This window comes from Rutidosis leptorrhynchoides, chromosome 3, assembly GCF_046630445.1.
Source record: "Rutidosis leptorrhynchoides isolate AG116_Rl617_1_P2 chromosome 3, CSIRO_AGI_Rlap_v1, whole genome shotgun sequence".
NCBI lineage: Eukaryota > Viridiplantae > Streptophyta > Magnoliopsida > Asterales > Asteraceae > Rutidosis > Rutidosis leptorrhynchoides.
The window spans coordinates 477507385-477531823 of NC_092335.1; the positions used below are offsets into that span (position 1 = coordinate 477507385).

The following is a 24439-nucleotide window of genomic DNA, read 5'->3' on the forward strand; positions in this document are numbered from 1 at the left end:
ATATTATTATTATTATTATTATTATTATTATTATTATTATTATTATTATTATTATTATTATTATTATTATAAAAACTTGATATTTATAATATCAATTCGTATTAGTCTAGTAAAAAGTTACTCCGTATTAAGTTTACCGTCATCAACTCACTATTTAAGTTATATTTACTCGTAGTATATCATCTCAATATTATTGCACTTTTTATAACGTGAGAGATTGAGTGATCAATTTCAAACTTTTTATGTAAATTGTTTCGAAAAATTAGCATAAACAATCTACTGAATGTACTCGTAGTATGTATATCATCTCAAAATTATTGCACTTTATAATGTACCACATATTTATACATGTCTTAATTGATTAAGAATTGCTCTGAAGGCTAACCATATAAAAATTCAAATTAAAGTGGGGCATCATTTGATCTTCTTGCACCGGGCAACAAGATAGTCAAGACCGGCGCCGTTCATGAATCACATGCAACACATTTTGAAGTGGCAAGGAAAAAATGTTTAGAAAAACGTTAGGATAAACTCGATTAGAACGGTCGCAATTAAAGGGACTGGTTTGTCACACGGAGAAAGATGAGGGGCCAAAATGACGAATAGTCGGAAGAACGCGTTCTGTAGTGAGCAAAACATCGTCGCTAGGGTTCCGGCCAAGCACCACCGCATGGTAATCCTTTCTTATATATCTACTTTCACTCTGTAATCTAATAGCAACTACGTCAATTATCCAGCTGCTACAAAACTACTGTAAATGGAATTTTACTTTGAGTAACATGTAACATATCAAAACTAGAAATGGAATAGTTTATTCTAACGAGGGAAAAGGCAGAACAAGACCAATAAGTTATAAGGTGGATAAATTGGTATTAGCTATTACTTAATGAATTTAGAGATTGTCCATGCTTAAAAAGGTTGGATCCATCGTTATTATTATTTTTATGAAAGAATCATAAATAGTCACGAAACTAGTATGGATGATGTTTGCACGATTTTTCATGAATCTGTATATCTCAGCCGAATTCACATATTAATATGTGATTTCAAATTTTATAGCAACAAGGATCTGTTTTCTTAAAAGTTGTGTATGAAAGTGTTTCCCTGATACTTTTCCCTTTAAGAAATTGAATAAATATTTGTTTGTATTAGCAGGATTTCGACGGATTCTTAAATAACTTGCAGGACTGGGAATTGTCACTCAAGGATAAACCAGACAAGAAGCTTAAATCACACTCTGTCGTTGAAAAAATGGTATATAAAGTTTTCTGTTGGTATATATTCGTGGGTACTCATTTTGTGTATATTCTGGAAATGGTTATGTATATTTACAGCTTGCATCGTTTTGATGATTACAAGTACCCTGGTTGTTAATTTTGTTAATGATATTTATGGCTTGTCATTTTGTTTTATTTTTTAGGAAGCTGTAAAGGTGAAAAATATTGAAAATAATTCATCTACTATTGGAGTTAATGCAAGATCACGTGAAATGAAAGAGCCTGCAAATGCAGTTAGCCAGTTATCGGGTGGGTTCATGGCAGATGAAGGTTATGTAGATGCTAATTCAGAAAAAGAGCTGGTATAATTTGTTGATGTTGTTAAACGATTTTTTTTTAGTGTAATATTAGCTTATGTTTTTTATCATGTGCAAAATGAGAAAGTGAATGACTGAAAATAACCTCTAGTAGAATAGCCGGCTGACCTTTTTTGTAATGCCTTTAAGTTTTTTCAGCAAGTCTTTTCTATGAAATTGTAGGGTAATGAGTTTTTCAAGAAGAAAAAATATAAAGAAGCGGTTGACTGTTATTCCAGGAGTCTTGCATTATCACCAACTGCAGTAGCTTATGCAAACAGGGCAATGGCTTATCTTAAACTTAAGAGGCACGTGTTCTGTTATTTTCAGTTTTTTATGTTCCATCTATTGTTTATTATAGTGTTACTGCTTTTCATTTTGTAGTCACTTAATAATGCGTTCACCTAACTTACAAGTGACTATCCTACTATAAACTAAGTTGAGTGTTGGAATTCTTCCAGACATAACTATTTATGTGTTTGTTCATCTAATGTATCTATGTCACTTGTAAGTTACTGACTAGAAGTGGTAGGATGGGTGGTTCGTAACAGGTTCAAAAAATCATTTCTTAATACGGGTCAACTAGGATTGGGTTTACATGTAAACACTTATTTGACTATATTATTATCATGAATAATTAAGTTTATTATTTATTATTTATGATTACTAATGTCGTATACTTACAATAGTAATGAAATTTTATTAACAACTGGCCTTTGGCCAAGGCTGATTTTGGTTCACATTCCTATCAGGACACATGTTCATAAGTATTTGATATACATATGAAAACTTTAATTTTTAAATTAAAAACCATTTAGGAAGTTATTTAGATTTATAACTTGTCTTTTAACTCTAGAACAACAAGTACAAACAGATATGCGTATTGTTTATGTAATATAAATACACACTTAATAGTGATAAATATCATTTTTCATAAATCTGTAATCATCTATATTTGTACCCTTATTTGTCAATTCATTAGATTCCAGGAAGCCGAGGACGATTGTACAGAAGCCTTAAATTTAGATGACCGGTACATTAAAGCATACTCAAGACGTTCAACGGCTAGAAAAGAACTTGGTAAACTTAAAGAATCCAAGGAAGGTATGTATGCATATTACAATATATACCACCATATGCTTGATCTAACAGAAGATAATACGTATATAACTTTTCATGGGTCCAACTATATTGATTTTTAGTAAACTACAGATGCAGATTTTGCTTTGAGGCTGGAACCACATAATCAAGAGATTAAGAAACAGTATGCAGATGCGAAATCTTTGTATGACAAGGTACATTTTTTTTGTTTCATTTGCAATTCTAAATAATGTCCTTGAACTTTTACTTATTTATTATATGCTTTCCGGGCCCATCTTACCATGTTACTCATAATAATATGTGTTTAAACTTATAGGAACTTCTTAAAAAGGCATCTGCATCGATGAAAGGACCAACGGAAAAAGTGCAAAAAGATTTGAAGTTGGATAATGGTGCACGGTCTACTCCAAAAATTTCTGAAACGACTAGAGTCACAAAACCTATAACAGAGATCCCAGAGGTAATCTGATATCAATCTGTCCTTTATTTACTCAGAGGTGTCAATATGGGTGGGTTGGGTAACTGGTTATGAAAAAGAATGGAACAACTCTTACATTGATTACAAATTAAATTAAACTAGAGAAGATTGCTATGTGGCTTTCTAACACATTCATATTTTGAAGATTACAAATCAGACTGTTAGATCATCTCAGACCAATCAGAATGATGGCAAAAAAGCTGTAAAAGAATCGGTTCAACAGCTTGCTGCTCGTGCAGCTTCTCTTGCCACTGCTGAAGCTGCAAAAAAGATTGTCCCTCCAACTTCAGCTTATCAGTTTGAGGCTTCATGGCGAGGATTCTCTGGCGATCATACTCTGCAGGCTCGTTTGCTAAAGGTGTGTGTTATTTTAGTGTGAGTGTGTGTGTGTGTGTGATTTTAGTCTGTGTGTGTGTGTGTGATTTTAATCTTTTTATTTAGCTTATTAAAGATCATGAGTGTGTGTTGCTGATGAACTACAGATTTAAAATAGATAGGAGTGTTCAAAAGAATGAAACCAGTATATAAAAGTTTGAGTTTTTTTTAGAACTGCAAGTTAGACTCATACAAAAGTTATTACTACCCATACCGCGCTGACCTGTTGATTATTCTACCTCTATCTTTACTAATCATTATAATTTTCAGAACTTTTCACTTTGTCTTTGTTCTTATTGTATTTGTTTGATTTTTGTTTTGTTTTTTCATTTCCAACTAGGCCACGAATCCCGTCGCGTTACCGCAGATCTTTAAAAATGCTTTGTCAGCACCACTCTTAATTGATATTGTAAGGTGCATTACCACCTTTTTCCGGTAAGTACAAGTTTTACTTGATTTATTAAGTATGGCTCACATGTTAGCTGAACACAACTAAAATCTTATTAAGTGTTTTGGTACTTGGACAGTGATGAAGCTGACCTAGCTGTCAAATATTTAGAAAATCTGCCCAAGGTATCGAGGTTTAACATGATCATCATGTGTCTTTCACCTGCAGACAAATCAGGTATGCTGGAATAATTAGTATTTTGCAACCAACCTTTTCTTATAATGTTTTTTTAGTAAGTTTACTTTCTTATAGTTTTTTCTGCACAAATATTAATGAAACATGAAACTTGTAATGACATTTTATAATCCTGGCTAGATCTTCGAAGAATCTGGGATGAAGTTTTCTGTAACGAGGCAGTTGCACAAGATTATAGCGAAATTCTTGAACAGCTACGTCCATTATACTGCATCAAATAAACAATATATTAGTAATTATATAAATTAAATATATAATGTACTATCATAGTTCTCTTGTATATTTCATGAATCATGAGACACAAGTCTTCATGGAGAGGCTGCCATTCCTTCACCCTTCGATCGCCACTTAAATTTTACTCTAATTGGTATTAATTTGATGTCATATACAATGCATGCATGCCATTTTGTTTGATACTCAAGTTCCCTTCGTAGTTGTGTTGGCCACACACAGAGCTTTACTTAAAAGTACTTGGAGTTGATGTTAGTTTGAACTGCAGGTTTATCAAAGGTGATGTAAACTTATGCTTGAATGTTGTTTTCCATTAGTTTTTGCTGTCTTGTTTTATAAAAAAATGATTTTGTGGAAAATGTGAGTAATTGAGTTGGCGTTTTTTAAAAACTGTCGAGTTCGCGTGGTGCATTTTGTGTTGTCAATTTTCGATTAGGAGTTGACACTATTTTTTAGATTATGTTACTCCTATATAAGAAGTCGACTGACCTGTTTTTGTTCGTCCATGGATTAATTTGTGACACTTGACACAAATTATTTGGTTAGCTTTCAAAACCTATGAACTTTATAAAGCGCAGGAAGAGCAATCACTCCACTAATTTCTCAATAAACAATGATAGTCTTGCGTCTCATATTCTCTCCTCTCATATTAATAGTTCAGTATTTTATTTTGAAATGTTCCAAATTAATACTTTTTCGCATAAGAAAAGTTTCGTATAAGAAAAAAAGTGACTGTCACATGTAATTTTTGTTAACTTTTCAGCTTTACCTTACTTTTTATCCCTTTTTTTCAAGCAATATCAAAATAAATAGGACCGCACTAGCAGAGAAAAAAGGACTGAGCATCTAGTTTGTGATAGCTTCCGACTAAAGTGACCTTGCACCTCATCAAGAACGTGTAGTGAATGGTCTAAATAGTGTCAACGGCTCAACCAACATAGTTGTCAAAAAGATAGGAATCTGGAAGCACCTTTGAGAAAACAAACAAAACCATCTAATCAATTTGCAGTTGTACCTCAAAACAATTGTCGTAAGTTTGAAATAGAGTACTCTTTGAAATATATAATATATAATTATATAATACTAATAATAATAATTCGCTATTGCGAGTAACAACTTGTTAATTAAACTGACGCCATTCTAAAGGAGATTAGTACGGAGTAACAATTATTTTGGAAATAACATTGAAGTTTCGTGGATGTTTCTTGATTAGTCAACTCTACCCTCAAGTCCTCAACGACCATAACATTCTCAAATGTCTAAAACAACACGTTTAAGTTATCCGATCAAATTATAGATCTCAGTTGTATACTTGTTTTTTTTAAAGCAAACAAAATTTTATTAGTAATTAGTAATATATTCAACATACAGTACATCAAACACCATTACTGTATACTTGATTTACTCTACAAGAATTGAAGTTTTCTATCAGTTCTTGTTCATCATCAATGGCAGAGGCAGTTGCGGCAGTTGTAATATCAGGGGCGGTAGGAGCTGGGCTTGGAGAAGCTCTTTCTCTATTAGTAACTGCAATCACATACATTAATAGGAAAACATCACGGTTTAAATCTCAGCTTAATGAAATACAACAAACCATAATTAATAACAAGCAGTGTTTTGATGATATCGATAAACTTCTTACAAAGTTGGATCGACCCAATGAAGAAAAATTAGCGTTTATCACGCAGTTAAAAGGCGCAGAAGCTCTGGTTATGAAATGCGAGCATATAAAATGGAACTTTTATAAGATATTAACTCATGAATCGAAGTTGAAAAAGTTGAATGAGTCGTTGGTGAGATTCTGTCAGACTGATGTTCAGTTGATGATCTTTAGGGGTGTATCCGATTTGCAAACGAGAATGATGAATTGTGATACTGATTCGAGCGGTTGGTTGTGTGGGGTTCCATTGCCTCAGGGTGATGTTATCGGCTTTGATAATCATCTTATGGCTTTGAAGTCGATGGTGCTAAAGGATTCGGTGAATGATAATGATTGTTCGGTTGTCGTTGTGTCTGCGGGTGGAGGTTACGGGAAAACAACATTGGTCAAAAAGCTTTGCAACGATCCCCAGATTATAGGTATTCGAAATCTCTACTTTTTAACAAAATTTTTAATGGATAGTTGTATTCTTGTTACAATATTTTAGAGCTGTCTTTAATATGTGTAAGATATTTAAGCACCTTAACGACACCTAAGGATTGTCGCTAGAAAATCCTTTATTTATTAATATGTTTGTTTATGACAAAACATAATAAGCATTGTATGATTACTTACAAATACCATAGACTATTTGATTCAGACAAGTTATATTTAGATTGATATTTGGATGTTATATCTTAAGTAAATTATGATGGTGGTCTAATCTGATCAGGAAAATTTAGCAAAAACATCCGCCTTGTTACCATCTCAGAGACCCCCAATTTGAAAAACGTCATCGAAGATTTACTTACAAAAAAACAAGATCATTTTGTCAACGATGCAGATGCAGTCAACAGATGGGGGAGTTTTTTGCGTGTAGAGAAACCTAATTTACTGTTGGTACTGGATGATGTATGGTCGGAAGATATTGTTAAGAAATTTATGTTCAAGTTACGTGGATACAAGATTCTCGTAACATCTAGAACAGAGTTTAAAGCATTCAATAATATTTATCAACTGAAACTTTTGAACCGTGAAGATGCCATCAAACTGTTTCGGTACTCGTCTTTGTCCGAACCAGGAAGTACACGTAGTAGTGATATACCAGATGATCTTATTGAAAAGGTAATATTATTCAATTTACTATATATCCTTTTTAGGCATGTTTGTTTTACATATTAAGGTCTTACTAACCATTATTTATTATTTTTGTAGTTGGTGGACTGTTGCAAAAATCATCCATTGACACTTACTGTAGTTGGTGGTGTGGTGAAGGGGAAAAGCATGCCGTTTTGGCTTGACATGTTGAAAAAACTGTCCGAAGAGAAGCAATCTGTTATTAGTATAGACGATCAGTTGTTTCATTGTCTAAAAAGGAGTTTAAATGTGTTTGATGAAGATTCTGTTATTAGGCAATGTTTTTTAGACTTGGGATTATTTCCTGAAGATCAGAAGATTGCCGCTACAGCGCTTATGGACATGTGGGTCCATTTATACAAACATGATGATGAGGGATTAAAGACCATAAAACAAGTGCTTGAGCTCTCATACAAAAACCTTGTCAATCTGTCGCCAATAAGGTACTTTGGCTTCTACTCAATTTTAGTTATACGTAAAGAAACGCATTTCACTAGCATTACAGACTCAAATTCTAATCTAATTTTTAGATTACCTAAACCAACGGTTATCATAACAGCTGACATGATTGCAGGCCTCTTATTGGACTTATACATTCCTATCTCTGTCTTTATTTCTATGCATATCGATCTTATTAGTGAGACTGATGCCTTATGCTCTCCTTTCATGTCAACATACTAATAACGTCTTTTATTATAAACTGCATATGATCGCAGGGACGATTCATCGATGGTAGCAAACTGGTGTGAGGAGAAAACTGTTATGCAACACGATGTGATGAGACAGCTGGCTATACATTTGAGTAGCCAAGGGCCAGAAGAGCATAGAAAGAGGTTAATTATAAATGTAAATGGAGAAGACTTTCCACCATTGCCGGATGCAATCAACGCCCAAATATTGTCAATTTCAACAGGTTTGTTGTATTATATTTCTCTGTTGATAAAAGATGGTATAGTCCTTCCACATATTTTAATGTTATTTACTTATGATACTTGTGAACTATTCTAATAACATCTTAACTTGGTTTATGATATCCTCACAAAATGTCTCAGATTCTCACCCTCAATAACATCTTAACTTGGGGTGGCAATGAAAAAGGGTCGAAAATAGTCAAGGGATAACCCGGTTAACTCGCGAGTAAAAATACTCTCCTCTGGGTAGCTTAAACTGAAAAAACATTAAACATTATCCGTTTCGTTTATACATTAAACTTGTGACAGGTGAAAGATTCTCTATGAACTGGAACGACATGCAAGCCTCTAAAGTGGAAGTTTTCGTATTGAACTTCATGTCAAAGGAATACGTATTGCCTCGATTTATGCAATATATAGAAAAATTAAAGGTCTTAATCATCACAAACTATGGGTATTACTTCTCAGAGCTTGAGAGCTTTCCCCCACCTCAATATTTATCCAGTCTCACAAGAATTAGGTTGGATCATGTTTCAATATCTTCCATTAGTACACAATTACTAGATTTAGTAAACTTGCAGAAGTTGTCACTAATCATGTGCAAGATAGGCAATAGTTTCAACGAATGTACCGATGGAATCCCCCAAAAGTTACCCAACCTATTGGAGATGGATATCGAATCATGTGATGATTTAGTTACATTTCCTAAAATCTTGTGCACTCTAGTTCGCCTTAAAAAATTTAGCATCACTAACTGCCACAGTCTGACTTCACTTTCCGAAGATTTCGGAGGCTTGACAAATTTGGAAGTTTTGCGGCTTGCATCATGCTCAGATCTTAGAACATTACCTAATTCGATCGTGAACCTTCGGAAGTTATTTATCATTGATATATCTGACTGTATACGGTTAAGTAAGTTGCCAAAGCAGATGGGTGAGTTGAGTTGTTTGAAAACAATTCATATGACAGCTTGCACAGGACTAAGACGGGATGAGATATCATCCACGTTTGACGAATCATGTTCACTGAAAGTGGTATGCGATGAGGAAATTTCCTTGTTGTGGAATCATCACCCCAATGTGAGTATGCAAATCGTTGAAAAAGATACATTAGGTACCTTTTCGAAGATCGTTTCAAACTGAAGTTTCAACAAATAAGTACTCTGATTAACATAGGGTGTTAATCATTCTTATTTGTAATGGTTGTTTTTATGTATGTACTGAATTCCTAAGGTGTGTTGCTGATAATGTATTTTTGATGATCCTTTTAATTACCCATATAAACCTTTTGAGATTCATTTTTTTTTTAAATAGTTTGCTACACTATTAAGCAGTCACTAGGGCATGTTTACTTTCCACTTAACGATCTGTTTCCGTATCTCTTAATTCAGTAAGTAAAATTGTTGTTTATTTGTCACTTAATCTGAAAAACTGAAAAATTGTTTGTTTGTATGAGACATAGAAAGAGAGACCCTTCCGAAATTGGCAAACTGAGCCAAATGGAAACAACAAATACAAAATAAAATCAAACAACCCCTAAATTATGGAACCAAAACTACACTTACCTCATCAAAATGCTTTTGAGCTTCCATAACTACACAATATAACCTCTATATTTCAAAAACAAAAAAAAAAAAAAACAAAAAAAGCCTAATTGTCATTTTGATCTTGAGATGTTACTGCACACGACCCAAATGCAGCAAGAAGTACACACCATTCGCAACATCATAAGCCATAAGTCCAATCTTACCCCCAATCCAACTACCAACCGCGCTTCCAATCAAATATCCAAATCTCCCAAACTTTTCCTCTCCTAAGAACCCAACAATATACGTCCCAAACAATGTCCCTGCACCTCGTAAAAGCCCTTCTGTTACGTAACCTTGATAATAAATAACTTCAAAAACATCCCATCCAGAACTAACAATAGGTCCTAATATTCGATTAGCGTTCTTGTTTGCTACTTTAGCAGCTTTGGCTCCAGCTTTTTGGGCTTGTTTAGCTGCAACTTTGCTTTCGATGCCTTGAGAGAGTGCATCTGCTAATGCTGATTCAATAGCTTTATTTTTTATTAGCTCGACATGTGCTGTTTTGATATTGTTGGTGTATAATTTAACACTCTCTTTTACACCACATACTATTGTTCCAGTACCACCATCAAAACAGTCAAAGATGCTAAATCTTCCTGCTTTGGATTGACCCGTATCTCCAACCATATCTCTACATAATCCGGCTATTAGATAAAAGAAAAAGAACGTGTGATTCAAGGTTTTAGGACAATAAATAGTAAATGGCAATTTATAGAAAGCCGAATGTTTTAATGTTGTAAGAATGTGTTGTTCAGATTCTAAGTTATATAATCAGCAACAATTGTGAAGTACATAGGGTGCAAAAGTATGCAGGTTCACTAATCTCATGTTATTTGCATTAGCAGTAATATACAGAAATGATGAAATGTATAGAACATATGTTGGTGATTTGTGTCACCAATATGATTTAAGTGTAATGGGATTAATTTGTTAACCAAAATAATCTTGATAAATATCGAACAAGTTTGGAAAAGTGTGGAGTGCACACTTGTTTGAACTTATCTTGATTATGACGGGGGTTCGGGGGCAGCGCCCCCGATAGCGGGGTCCAAAGGGTGGCAACCCCTGGCGGGGTCCAAGGGTCAGCTTGGAAATTTTTTATTTGAGTTAACATTGCTTTATTAAAAATGTGTTGAAATTCGATTTTGACCCGGTTTGACCCAAATAAAAAGTCCGGATAAAACACCCGTTTTTAGCAGTTATGAAACTGCCATTCGGCAGTTATAAGACACCCGATTTTGGTTATTTATTTGGTACGTTTTCATAAAATTCATTCACACAAAAACACAGATTCATTGTTCAAAATTCTGAGTTTTATCCGATTGAATATTTCGATAGTACCATCGAAATACTTTGATCTAAAAGTGATTACACGACTCTCAGAAATCCGAAATCGAAACTCTAAATTTACAACAACATATACAGTTGATAAGTCTATTAATGTAGATTCTGCTACTGATTCAACCCATAAGATATGTGACACGTGAAAGGCGAAGCAAGGTTTTAATCAAGGTATCTATTATTGACCAGACCTGACAGTACTCGATTGGGGAGCGTTCGGTGCAAAGTCATTGAAATGGGGTAAGTCACAAAAACAGTGATACTTCTAAAAAAGATTCATCGTGTAAATGAATTGAGTTACCGAGGAAGGGTAAGTATTTTTTTTTTTTTTTTTAACGGCGATATCGACCTCGAATGCTCTCATTTGTCACTCACAAACGCGTTAGGAAGAAACCCAATTCGCGACAATGTTGGAAGTACCATCGAAGGTTGGAAAAACCCACAGAGACCCTTCCCAAATTGCATTGATGTTGACAGTACCATCAAGGTTAATTATATTGAAGCAATCTAATTGAATTATATTGTGACTATTTTCGACCATTCCCTTTGTCGTCTCTAGATGTAGTGTAGTTTATGATTGTTTGATACAGCAGGCTACTATAAATCTATGCATTCACTTTTAAATTTCTGGGATTATCAATCATATTCAACATTATTTATGTTAATTTTGTTGAATCCTTCCTCTAAATAATTAATTATCAAATAAATATACAAGTATATAATAGTGTAATTAATATTAATATATAATTTATTTATATAATTTATATACGTAATTACGTACGTCAAAAGAAAACTGAAAAGCGTAGATAATAAAATATGCATCATATGCATGAACGTACGTACCAATGGAACTGAAGGACATATATGCCACAATAAACACCAAAATCTGAAATCTCCTTTTATGGAAATCCATAAGACAACCTACCTGAAATATAATCGAATTGTATCTCAAATTGTGTCTTAGATTAACCTTCAATTCACAATGTCCGATTTTGTATATTAAATTAGGTTATCAAACCACGTAGCGGTTAAGAAAATCAGATACTATTACTAAAGTACCCCCACAAACTCAATTTATTACAAGTTACGAAGTTGCACCTTAAATTTGATTCATACACACTCTTTATAGTAAACTACTAGGAATTGATAGCGAAAAACTCAAACTAATGATACCCTCGTTAGCAAAAGCCCAATTTACATAAGCCTTGTTGTTGTGATTTAGCGCACTTTTAAGACCCGAGAAATTAATAGAACAATTAAGCAATAAATAAAGACACAAGATTTTACGTGGTTCGGCATGAGGCCTAGTCCACGGGCGGAAGCAGAGATGGATTTTACTAGCAAATATGGCAAACCCGAGGTTACAATGTATCACTCTAATCTAGGCTCCGAAAAATACTAACAAAGTATTTGGACCACTCACTAGATTATAACACTTCCCTCGTAACTCACTCGTATAGAATTTTATTTAACAATTCTATACCCTCTCTATTTTCTACAATACTCCTCACAAGAGTTATTAGTAAACTCTTTCAAGTATGTGTTTTTAATATGAGATTTAAGATGTGAAGAATGGGATGATCAAATGAAGTTCCATGCACTCCATTTTATAGTTGAGGTTGTACGTAGGAATGCATGTGTGAATATTGCTTGCACTCAATTTTTGACTTCCAACTCTTGCAATATAATTTAACCACAACAAACATGTGGTCAAACATGTTAGTAGGTGGCCACTTGCAAAGGCAAATTGGAATTGAGTTATACTACTGTCCAACAAATCTCCACCTTAACGAACATTCCATTCTTTTGCTATCCGTTATCAATCTCTGCTTCCTGTCAGCCCTCCCGGGCTCATCACTTTCTTCGAACGCCAACCAAGTCCAAACAATGTATGCACTTGTTTGTAGTAACGGGCTTAGTTAACATATCTGCCGGATTATCTGTCGTACTGATCTTTCTCACAATTATAACCCTTTTAGATATTACTTCACGAATAAAGTGATACCGTACATCAATGTGTTTGGTTCTCTCATGATACACTTGATTTTTAGTCAAATGTATGACACTCTGGCTATCACAATGCACCACAGTTTCGTCCTGTTGCAAACCCAGATCACCAACCAAACCCCTCAGCCACTTTGCTTCTTTCACACCCTCAGTCATAGCCATGTATTCCGCTTTAGTTGTCGACAAAGCAACAGTCGATTGTAATGTTGCTTTCCAACTAATATCACATCTTCCAAGAGTAAAAACATACCCGGTCTGAGACCTTCTCCGATCCAAATCACCAGCATAATCTGAATCAACGTATCCGGTAACATTAGTATTACCACCGTTATCAAATACTAAGCCAATATCAGTTGTCCCTCTGAGGTACCGAAGAATCCATTGCACCGCTTTCCAATGAGCTTTTCCTGGACAATCCATATATCTACTCACCACGCTTACCGCCTGTGCAATATCCGGTCTAGTACATACCATAGCATACATGATGCTACCAACGACACTAGCATATGGAACATGTGACATATGCTCCACCTCCTCCTCAGTTTTCGGTGACAACGCCGATGAAAGTTTGAAATGTGCAGCAAGTGGAGTACTAACCGGTTTGGAGTTATCCATCCCAAAATGCTGAAGAACCTTCTCAATATATTTCTTAGCTGCACCCAAATTTTTCATCTCAAACTCACTTTTGAGTTGAGATTTTAACTGATCGATCTCTAACATGTTTTTCGAAGCAATCAACATATCATCCACATATAATAGCAAATAAACGTACGAGCCATCGGGAAGCTTCTTGTGATATACGCAACTATCATAATCACTCCGCGAGTAACATTTACTAGTCATGAATACGTCAAACCGCTTATACCATTGTCGAGGTGATTGCTTCAAGCCACATAATGACCTTTTCAGCAAACAAACATAATCTTCCTTTCCTTTGACCACAAATCCCTCTGGCTGGGGCATAAAGATCCGTTCCTCCAACTCACCATGTAAGAATGCCGTCTTGACATCTAGTTGTTGCAGCTCAATATCAAGTAAAGCAACCATGGAAAGTAACACGCGAATAGATGTATGCTTTACGACCGGTGAGAAAACTTCATTAAAGTTAACTCCCTCTCTCTGAGTAAAGCCTTTTGCTACAAGGCGTGTTTTGAACCTTTCATCTTCTACACCCGGAATTCCGTCCTTCTTCTTGAAGATCCATTTGCATCCAACAATCTTCTGACCTTTAGGCGGTTTCATTAGCTCCCACGTATGATTCTTATAAAGAGACTCCATCTCTTCATTCATAGCTATAGACCACTTTGCAGATTCCGGGCCACTAATAGCTTCACGATATGTAGCAGGTTCTTGGACCTCTATATCTTCTGCCATACTCAGGGCATAAGCTACCAAATATGCATGCCCGAACCGTTGTGGTGGTTTTATTGCTCGCCGTTCTCTATCTCTTTCTAGATTATAATTCTGTAGATCATGTTGCTCATCTGACTGATATTCTGGTGTCATATGATCAACACCTAAGTCATGTACGTCTTCTACAATGGGCTCGACAGAAGTATCTTGTACTACTCCTTGTAGAACTTCTATTTCTTGCTCCACCTGCTCTTCAACTTCACGATCTTTTCCAGCAACTACTTGTTCCTCCTCTGTCTTTTTCAACATAGCAGATGAAATGTCCCGTTCATATTGATTATAAACATTCCATATTAATTGATTTCGTCGCGAGGTTTTGACCTCTATATGAGACGTTTTTCAAAGACTTCATTCATTTTTAAAACAACCATAACCTTTATTTTATCTATAAAGGTTTAAAAAGCATTACGTAGATTATCAAATAATGATAATCTAAAATATAACGTTTACACACGACCATTACATAATGGTTTACAATAAGAATATATTACATCAAAAATAAATTTCTTGAATGCAGTTTTTACATAATATCATACAAGCATGGACTCCAAATCTTGTCCTTATTTTAGTATGCAACAGCGGAAGCTCTTAATAATCACCTGAGAATAAACATGCTTAAAACGTCAACAAAAATGTTGGTGAGTTATAGGTTTAACCTATATATTATCAAATCATAATAATAGACCACAAGATTTCATATTTCAATATACATCCCATACATAGAGATAAAAATCATTCATATGGTGAACACCTGGTAACCGACATTAACAAGATGCATATAAGAATATCCCCTATCATTCCGGGAAATCCTTCGGACATGATAAAAACGAATTTGAAGTACTAAAGCATCCGATACTTTGGACGGGGTTCATTAAGCCCAATAGATCTATCTTTAGGATTCGCGTCAATTAGTAGATCGGTTTACTAATTCTTAGGCTACCAAGCAAAAGGGGCATATTCGGCTTCGATCATTCACCCATATAATGTAGTTTCTTTTACTTGTGTCTATTTCGTAAAACATTTATAAAACTGCATGTATTCTCATCCCAAAATATTAGATTTTAAAAGTGGGACTATAACTCACTTTCACAGATTTTTACTTCGTCGGGAGTAAGACTTGGCCACTGGTCGATTCACGAACCTATAACAAATATATACATATATATATCAAAGTATGCTCAAAATATATTTACAACATTTTTAATACATTTTGAAGTTTTAAGTTTATTAAGTAAGCTGTCCTCGTTACTAACCTACAACTAGTTGTCCATAGTTAGATGTACAGAAATAAATTGATATATATTATCTTGAACCAATCCACGACCCAGTGTATACACGTCTTGTGATGACCCGGGAATTTCTGACCAAATTTAAACTTAATCTTTATATGTTTCCGACACGATAAGCAAAGTCTATAATGTTGAGCCTCGAAAACTTTGAAAACTATATTCACGTAAACAATTACCCTTGAACCATGCTCAATGATTCACGAACCTTATGTGCATATTGATATGTATATATATAAATACTGTTAGTTAAAAAGATAACAAAGTAATTGATGAATAATACTTTACATGAACGTGTGTGTTTCAATGTATGTTTAATATATTTATCGACGGAAATTAAAAGATAATATTAAATGATTGAGTTATCAGATACATTGTGATATGATTAAGGGTTATAATATAAGTTGTTATTATTATTACTTTCATTAATGTTAATATTAAAACTAATATCAATATTAGTTGTGTTATTAATTTCAATATATAAGCATTAAATATTATATAATTAATGTCAACATATTAAGCATATATATATATATATATATATATATATATATATATATATATATATATATATATATATATATATATATATATATATATATATACAGATTAAATAAGAGTTATTGTGTTAATATTATTATAAATAATAATATCAGTATTATTAATAATACTAAGTTATAAATTGATATAAAATTTTTACATGTAAATTATTATATTATTACTTTTATAATTGTTACAACTTTTATCATTAAAGATGTTCATTTTTTTTTTAAAACTTATTATTTTTGTTAAAATTTTCATTCTTATCATATTATCATTTTTATTATCAGTATTATTATAATTTATTAGTATTAATAGGATTATTATTATTATTAGGATATTTATAAATAAAAATTTATATAACAACAAATTTAGGAATCAGTTTTAAATCCCTATTTAACTTTACTTGAATTTTGTCCCTGTCTCCTCTTGTTACAGCGAAAGCAATAATCATATAGACAGATAACTGAGTTTGTTATCTATCCCTTTCTTCTTTATTTTTTTTTGTTTTGTTTGTTGTGCTTGTTTCTTCTCTGTACAATATTCTTGTCGACACTTACAGCATAAAATAATCAATCTCAGTTGTTAAATAAAGGGTACGAAATTCCATTTTCATTATCAATTACACAAACCTTTTAATAGCTTCTATCTGATTGAATTAAACAGAGAGTAAGCACAAACACTGTACGCGTTCATCTTTATAACCAAAACCCGAATTCGAATCACACTTCAAAATCCATTAATGTAATTGTGTTAGGAATTCTCTAGTCAATCTATCTGCAAAATTTCATGATCTAATTTCTATTATTCGTCTTGAATTCGTGAGTCAAAGTTTTGGTTTTTAAAAAGTCAAACGTAGTTCATCGATCAAATTCAGGTTCTCTGATAAGAATTAAGTTCAATCGATGGTTCAAGTGTAATCCAACGGTGAATTAGAAAATAACTCGTGAAGGTTTCAAGGTCTCAAAATGTCTCAAGATCAAAATCATATTTTTTTTTGGTTCTTCCCTCGTCGAGCAGCAGCAGCTGTTCTGATTTATTTTTTTTTTCTTCTCGCGTTCATTAAATGGATAACTAAACTTGCAAATCATTTTATAAAACAATTTCACATTTTTTTTAAAAAATGAATGAATTATAGTTCTGTTAATTGATCCCTGGTTAACTGTCGAGGATGAGAAGTAGAAGAAACAAGAAAAACAGATAGATATAGGGTGAATAGATATTCAGTGGGTATAAATTCAGAAAAAGCAAATACGGAAGAGTGGTTTGGGGGTTTGAAGGGTAAACAAGAGGTCTCGGGTTCGAGCCCGGTCTTGGGCAATCTTTTTATAACAACGTTTCAAAAGGGTATAACTTCTTATTCTATTATTATTATTATTATTATTATTATTATTATTATTATTATTATTATTATTATTATTATTATTATTATTATTATTATCTTCAATTTAGTTGTTATTATTATTATTATTGGTATTGTTATTATGATTATTATTTATTTATAGATGTTATTACACTTATTGTTATTGCCATTATTATTATTATCATTATTATTATTATTATTATTATAAGTACCATAATTATAATTCAAAACTTATTAGTAATATCATTATTAATATTATTATTGTTAGTATTATTATTAATGTTATTATTACTAGTATTATAATTATTATCATTTTAGCATAAATAGTAAAAGTGTTATCTTTAGAATCATTATTATTGACATGAGTATCAATATTAATGAACTATTACTAACATTATTATCACTAGTAGTAAAATTGGTTATTTTATATTTATTATTAATATTAATATTATTATTATTATTGTTATCATTAATTACTAAAAGTATCATTATGTTTAAATCTATCATTTAATTAAAAAAAAAATTAGTATTACTATTATAATAGATAAACATTTTTACATATATTATAGATATCAATATAATTATGTATGAAGGTATTAATTTTAATACATAATAGATAAAGATAAAACAATAATAACTATAAATATATATATATATAAATATATATATATATATATATATATATATATATATATATATATATATATATATATATATATATACAACACTATTAAATCATAATAAATAATAAGTAATAAGAATATATAAACTTGTTCAATTACCATTATATGTGTTTATATATATATATAACTGATATAGGTTCGTGAATCCGAGGCCAACCCCGCATTGTTCAGTTGTGTATGGTCGATATATGTATTTTACTACAAAATACATTAAGTGAGTTCCTTTGATCCCCTTTTACTCTTTACATTTTTGGGACTGAGAATACATGCGCAACTTTTATAACTGTTTTACAAAATAGACACAAGTAATCAAAAAGACATTATATGGTTGAATGATCGAAATCGAATATGCCCCTTTTTATATAGTCCGGTAATCAAAGAATTAGGGAACAGACACCCTAATTGACGCGAACTCTAAAGATAGATCTATAAGGCCCAACAAGCCCCATCCAAAGTACCGGATGCTTTAGTACTTCGAAATTTATATCATGTCCGAAGGAGGATCCCGGAATGATGGGGATATTCTTATATGCATATTGTGAATGTCGATTACCAGGTGTTCAATCCATATGAATGATATTTTTGTCTCTATTCATGGGACGTATATTTATGAGAAATGAAAATCTTGTGGTCTATTAAAATGATGGAAATGATTATTTATGATAAACTAATGAACTCACCAACCGTTTGGTTGACACTTTAAAGCATGTTTATTCTCAGGTACGAAAGAAATCTTCCGCTGTGCATTTGCTCATATTAGAGATATTACTTGGAGTCATTCATGTCATATTTCAAAAGATGTTGCATTCGAATCGTCGAATTCATCAAGATTATTATAAAGTCAACTTTAATTCGATATATTATGAAATGGTATGCATATCGTCAATGTTAGATGAAATGAAAGTTGGTCTTTTAAAAACGAATGCAATGTTTGTAAAATGTATCATATAGAGGTCAAGTACCTCGCGATGTAATCAACTGTTGTGAATTGTTTGTAATCGATATGAACTTCGTCCGGATGGATTAGGACTGGTCTTGACAGTTGGTATCAGAGCGGTGGTCATAGCGAACCAGGTCTTGCATTAGTGTGTCTAACTAGTAGTCGTTAGGATGCATTAGTGAGTCTGGACTTCGACTTAGTAGTTGTTAGGTTATATTAATAAGTCTGGACTTGAACTTGGTCTACACGTCAAAAAGTTTTTCTTATCATTTGGTGTCGAAAATTATCTGCTTATCATTCTTAGTCTAGACATGTCTTGCTGCATTGATTGCATGAATAGTGTATAGACAAAATTCATATCTTAGCGTATCTGACAGTTCATATCTTAGCATATCTGTTACTGTAGACCTTGCCTGATATCTCTCGTAAACCTCTTCGTAATTTAAGGGATCCTGGTACTATATATATCTATGCATATTATGCATTGAGAATACATCTAACTATCAATTATTGTCACTAAACTCTTCATACCAGAAATCTCTTCTGTGATCGCGTAAGATGGCCTCTACGAATCGACCACGTTCCTCTGACTCCGAAGACAGCGTGACAGGAGCACACCAACTAATTAACTACCGTGATTACTGGATAAAATGGGGGTGGGTTCACGATATACTCACCCTATGGAGAAGGGAAGAAGGTACTCCATATCATGAACCGAATCTACCACCTAACCTTGGAGTACTCGACCCGCTCACCGGCGAACCTGTTCGCAACACCGTTTATACCCTTTTTGCCAGAATTTTTCGTCTTGAGACTACCATTAACGGAACTAGAGAAGATATCCGATCTCTACCTCACACTGATAACCAACTAGGGTTAGTAGAAGAAGTTAAAGAACTCCGAGCTCGAGTGTTAACTTTAGAGAGCACGATACACAAATTGCAAGCACCAGCAGTATCACCAACACCAGTAACATCACCAACTTCAGCACCAACAGCACTAGTACCACCAACAACAACATCCGTATCACCAGTTTCGACATCTCATTCTATACCTCGAGTATAATCATCGTTCTACATGACATTCTACATCAATTATCTTCGTTCTTCATGGCGATTATGTAATCTCTAATGTTTTAGAGATTATATATCCTTGTTCTAACCGAAAATCATATGAGTTTAATATCATATTAACTTATTAAATCCATAATTACATCTGAAGAAAATATATACGTATATATGTTTTCATAAAGATTGTAATTAAAAATTCTTTTGTACAAACTGTTCATGGTGAAAATATTTTAACGGGTAGGTAATACCCGAGGAATATTTAGATTTCGCATTAATAAGTTACACTGTACATTCTTTCAAATTTAATTCAACAGTCATTTACTATCCTACTTACAACCACCGATATACGTATCCGTTCACCAAAGAATAACTATTTTCATTCAAATTCAATTTCATATTTGAATTTTAACCTATCAGAATCTAACAAGTGGCATAATGAAGAAATAATGGACACAATAAAAATTGATTAGAAACAGACTAATTAACAATATGAAATTTTGTTAAGAATCCACGCTAACAAGATCCTAGCTAACTGTTCCTAGCTAACTGTTAATTCCGTATTACATTTTATTTTATCGCAATTTATTTATCGCATTTTATTATCGTCATTTAATTTCTGTATTTATTTTACGCACTTTAAATATCGGGACACGTATACAAGGTTTTGACATATCATATCGACGCATTTATATATATTATTTGGAATAACCATAGACACTCTATATGCAGTAATGATCGAGTTCTCTATACAGGGTTGAGGTTGATTCTACAATAATATATATAATTTGAGTTGTGATCGAGTCTGAGACGTATACGGGTCACGACATGTAATAATTAATTCGAATATTGTATATTAAACTATATATGAATTATTGGACTGTTACTGTGGACTATCGACTGTGGACTAATAACATTGGACAATTAAAAGGAATTAAAATATTGATTATAACATATGAAACTAAACATTCTTCAAGTTTGCCACTTGAATTCATCTTAAACTTCATTTGTATCTCGACGATTACAATCTGCGTTCAAATCTTTTATGATTCTTGAAACCTCTCAATTAAGAAACAACTGAGAAGATGAACCAACCGTACTTCATCTTCAGAAGGAAAGATTTGTACATATAGTTATGCACCTGAGAAACTCTAGGAAACTGAGTAAAAGTTTAACACGTAGCCGCGTCAGATCCTTTAGCATTTATTAGCAAAAAAAAAAAAAAAAAAACTTTGCGATCCCTTTTCAAGGTAGCAAATTTTGTCACAGCTTCAGCAAATCAACTTCGACTTTTCGTTCGAAACAACCTTATTATCACCTTGACTTATATGTATGTTCTTTTATTGTTACCGGGAAACCTTTTATATTCCACCATATTACCGTCAGCGTTTAATCATCTAAAAACACAATTCTCTTGAAATCACCTAGGATCGATAACTAATGATTCAGATATGGTAGTAGTAAATGTAGAGGAATCGGCAATCAGTACTTTGAAAACTCACAGCATATCTACATCAACAGTTATATGTATAACATTTATCTTTTAGAATAATGATCTTCCATTCTGAAATTTTGAAAAGCACCCAGCCTACGAATTAATACATTGAACTTTGGAAAAGCTGAATGAAGCAGCAGAAACTGTAGATAATCGTAAACGACCTTAATCGTCGAAAGTTTGATGATAGAGAATAATATGTTGAAAAAGCTCAGAAACGTTGGAACTGGAAAACGGATAGAGTTAACCATGAAGGAGACCAATGACAAATACAAAGACCATACACTCTATTCAAAGAATCCAGGTAATTCTGGATCCGTTGAAATCTTTAGAGAATATCTTGCTCTGAAGTCATGTTAAAATCTTGCGGAAAAATCTTTTTCCATCAACCATCGAACCTAGAAATTTCAAAATATCATCATCAATATCTTCGATATTTCTGAGGATATTTTCATAAATATTCTCGTCCGAAATTATATACCTCTTCGTGTTTCCTGTGTATCATTATATCGGAAAACATTCAATAGAAAAGTTAGTATCGAAAAGCAGATTATGCGAAACTATGAAGAAATCCATGGATAAATCACAAAGAATAAGTTTGACTTCAAAGAATCCAAATGATTCAATGCCTGCTGAAGTCTTTAGCGAATATTTTGCTCCTTACCCTAAACCCTTGCGGACAATAGTCTCCATCACCCACTGATCTTAAATATTCAAAGATATTATCGTATCTTTCATTATAAATATCCTCCATATTTCTGAAGATATTTTTATAACTATTCTTATCTGAAATCATTAATCTCTTCGTGCTATCAGTGTTACATCATATAGAAACTGTTAGTTTCTATATTCTGTAAACTTTCGAGCTTAAAATCTAAATGTTATTGAAGTAATGTTGGGAACTGATGCATGAGTTAGTATAATATAATGACACTTGATCAACGTGATTATATTACAGTAAGTCATGCTGAGTTTCTAATGGAACGTGATGATTCACAGATCCTAACGTCATCACATGCCATGTTACATAACTCTTTCATTATGCTTAACTTCTGAACATATCAAGAAAGTATTTTCTTGATAGTTCTATTCTCAGTGATTCTAGTAATTTGATAAATCAAATCGTGCTAATACATTAGTTCTTATTTAGAACACGATGTTTATTCGAAATTCCATACTTACGAATTTTGGACCGTTACTCGCCTTACTAGAGGTCGGGAGGATAATAAAAAGGCAAAGAGCTCCAAAATATAAGAGAAAATAGAAAGCCCAACAACAAAACCGAAATTACAAACCGTGGATATCAGTGCGTATAGCAATATAAAGACACGGGAGGATTATAAATACAATAATCCCTAGAGCATAATAGAAATAAACAGATTCTTCAAGTGGAAGTTAGAAAAGAAGAACGATCATTGCGATAGTTAGAATAATAACAAGGATCGGAACAGGGTTAAGCATTTTCATAAATCTTTTGAATTTGGGAATTGAGTATAGGAGTGATAAAAGTAATGGAACGGAAGAGTTTCATTTATAATGGAAATACTAGGCAGAGTAATCGAAGCAGATCACCGTATTTAATTATAGAGATCTTAATTTCCTTATTCACCGAAGAATCAAATCTTTTAGATTTCGAAGATTTTCTTTAAATCCCTTGAATTCCGAAATTCAAACAAGACAACGTCAAAAGCTAAGACGCACCTTATTTTCTAAATTCAAACTTGACTACGTTAAAAGATAAGACAAATCTTTAATTTCTTATTTCACTCTTTTGTGATAGCTTCACTCGTACGCATCACATAATCGAATCGTTTTGATCTATATTACTCAATGATGATAAAACTCTATTTATCAACTCATATTAGTCATGAAAACATTTTTATTGTTAGCCATGACCACCTCAATCAAATTTCGGGACGAAATTTCTTTAACGGGTAGGTACTGCGATGACCCGGGAATTTCCGACCAAATTTAAACTTAATCTTTATATGTTTCCGACACGATAAGAAAAGTCTATAATGTTGAGCCTCGAAAACTTTGAAAACTATATTCACGTAAACAATTACCCTTGGACCATGCTCAATGATTCATGAACCTTATGTGCATATTGATATGTATATATATAAATACTGTTAGTTAAAAAGATAACAAAGTAATTGATGAATAATACTTTACATGAACGTGTGTGTTTCAATGTATGTTTAATATATTTATCGACGGAAATTAAAAGATAATATTAAATGATTGAGTTATCAGATACATTGTGATATGATTAAGGGTTATAATATAAGTTGTTATTATTATTACTTTCATTAATTTTAATATTAAAACTAATATCAATATTAGTTGTGTTATTAATTTCAATATATAAGCATTAAATATTATATAATTAATGTCAACATATTAAGTATATATATATATATACAGATTAAAATAGAGTTATTGTGTTAATATTATTATAAATAATAATATCAGTATTATTAATACTAAGTTATAAATTGATATAAAATTTATACATGTAAATTATTATATTATTACTTTTATAATTGTTACAACTTTTATCATTAAAGATGTTCATTTTTTTTTAAAACTTATTATTTTTGTTAAAATTTTCATTCTTATCATATT

The 24439-nt window shown here is 32.5% G+C and overlaps 3 protein-coding genes across 6 annotated transcripts; 2 read left to right on the plus strand and 1 right to left on the minus strand.

The window, feature by feature from the left end:
• Nucleotides 1-569: 569 nt before the first annotated feature.
• On the plus strand, nt 570-4719 carry LOC139898140 (uncharacterized). Of its 4 annotated transcripts, none has more exons than XM_071880856.1 (11): nt 570-673; nt 1156-1254; nt 1421-1579; nt 1757-1881; nt 2556-2677; nt 2786-2868; nt 2991-3134; nt 3298-3510; nt 3868-3962; nt 4055-4152; nt 4291-4719. In XM_071880856.1, the coding sequence occupies exons 1-11, from the start codon at nt 596-598 to the stop codon at nt 4389-4391; spliced, it is 1317 nt and encodes a 438-aa protein (XP_071736957.1). In that variant the 5' UTR covers nt 570-595; the 3' UTR covers nt 4392-4719. The 4 variants fall into 4 exon arrangements, with proteins under 4 accessions (XP_071736957.1, XP_071736958.1, XP_071736960.1 ...); XM_071880857.1 differs by having other exon boundaries at nt 3310-3510; XM_071880859.1 differs by lacking the exon at nt 570-673 and adding an exon at nt 744-917.
• Nucleotides 4720-5679: 960 nt separating this feature from the next.
• LOC139898141 (probable disease resistance protein At5g66900) lies at nt 5680-9378 on the plus strand. The gene is made up of 5 exons (XM_071880861.1): nt 5680-6480; nt 6774-7165; nt 7256-7620; nt 7894-8090; nt 8398-9378. Exons 1-5 carry the CDS (start codon nt 5850-5852, stop codon nt 9228-9230), a joined length of 2418 nt encoding a protein of 805 aa, XP_071736962.1. The 5' UTR covers nt 5680-5849; the 3' UTR covers nt 9231-9378.
• A 127-nt stretch (nt 9379-9505) lies between these two features.
• Nucleotides 9506-10303, minus strand: LOC139901688 (uncharacterized). The gene is made up of 3 exons (XM_071884368.1): nt 9802-10303; nt 9653-9681; nt 9506-9577 (listed from the first exon to the last, which is right to left on the minus strand). Exons 1-3 carry the CDS (start codon nt 10301-10303, stop codon nt 9506-9508), a joined length of 603 nt encoding a protein of 200 aa, XP_071740469.1.
• Nucleotides 10304-24439: the final 14136 nt, after the last annotated feature.

What these genes read in the sequence shown, in the direction of transcription:
- LOC139898140 (XM_071880856.1), top strand. Translation starts at nt 596, where the DNA reads ATGACGAATAGTCGGAAGAACGCGTTCTGTAGTGAGCAAAACATCGTC. An exon ending in CGGCCAAGCACCACCGCATG is followed by an intron (nt 674 to 1,155) that starts GTAATCCTTTCT and finishes TTGTATTAGCAG; the next exon opens with GATTTCGACGGATTCTTAAA. An exon ending in GCTTATCTTAAACTTAAGAG is followed by an intron (nt 1,882 to 2,555) that starts GCACGTGTTCTG and finishes TCAATTCATTAG; the next exon opens with ATTCCAGGAAGCCGAGGACG.
- LOC139898141 (XM_071880861.1), top strand. Translation starts at nt 5,850, where the DNA reads ATGGCAGAGGCAGTTGCGGCAGTTGTAATATCAGGGGCGGTAGGAGCT. An exon ending in CAGATGATCTTATTGAAAAG is followed by an intron (nt 7,166 to 7,255) that starts GTAATATTATTC and finishes TTATTTTTGTAG; the next exon opens with TTGGTGGACTGTTGCAAAAA. An exon ending in GTCAATCTGTCGCCAATAAG is followed by an intron (nt 7,621 to 7,893) that starts GTACTTTGGCTT and finishes ATATGATCGCAG; the next exon opens with GGACGATTCATCGATGGTAG.
- LOC139901688 (XM_071884368.1), bottom strand. Translation starts at nt 10,303, where the DNA reads ATGGTTGGAGATACGGGTCAATCCAAAGCAGGAAGATTTAGCATCTTT. An exon ending in GGCTTATGATGTTGCGAATG is followed by an intron (nt 9,682 to 9,801) that starts GTGTGTACTTCT and finishes TATATTGTGTAG; the next exon opens with TTATGGAAGCTCAAAAGCAT. An exon ending in CTCAAAAGCATTTTGATGAG is followed by an intron (nt 9,578 to 9,652) that starts GTAAGTGTAGTT and finishes CATTTGGCTCAG; the next exon opens with TTTGCCAATTTCGGAAGGGT.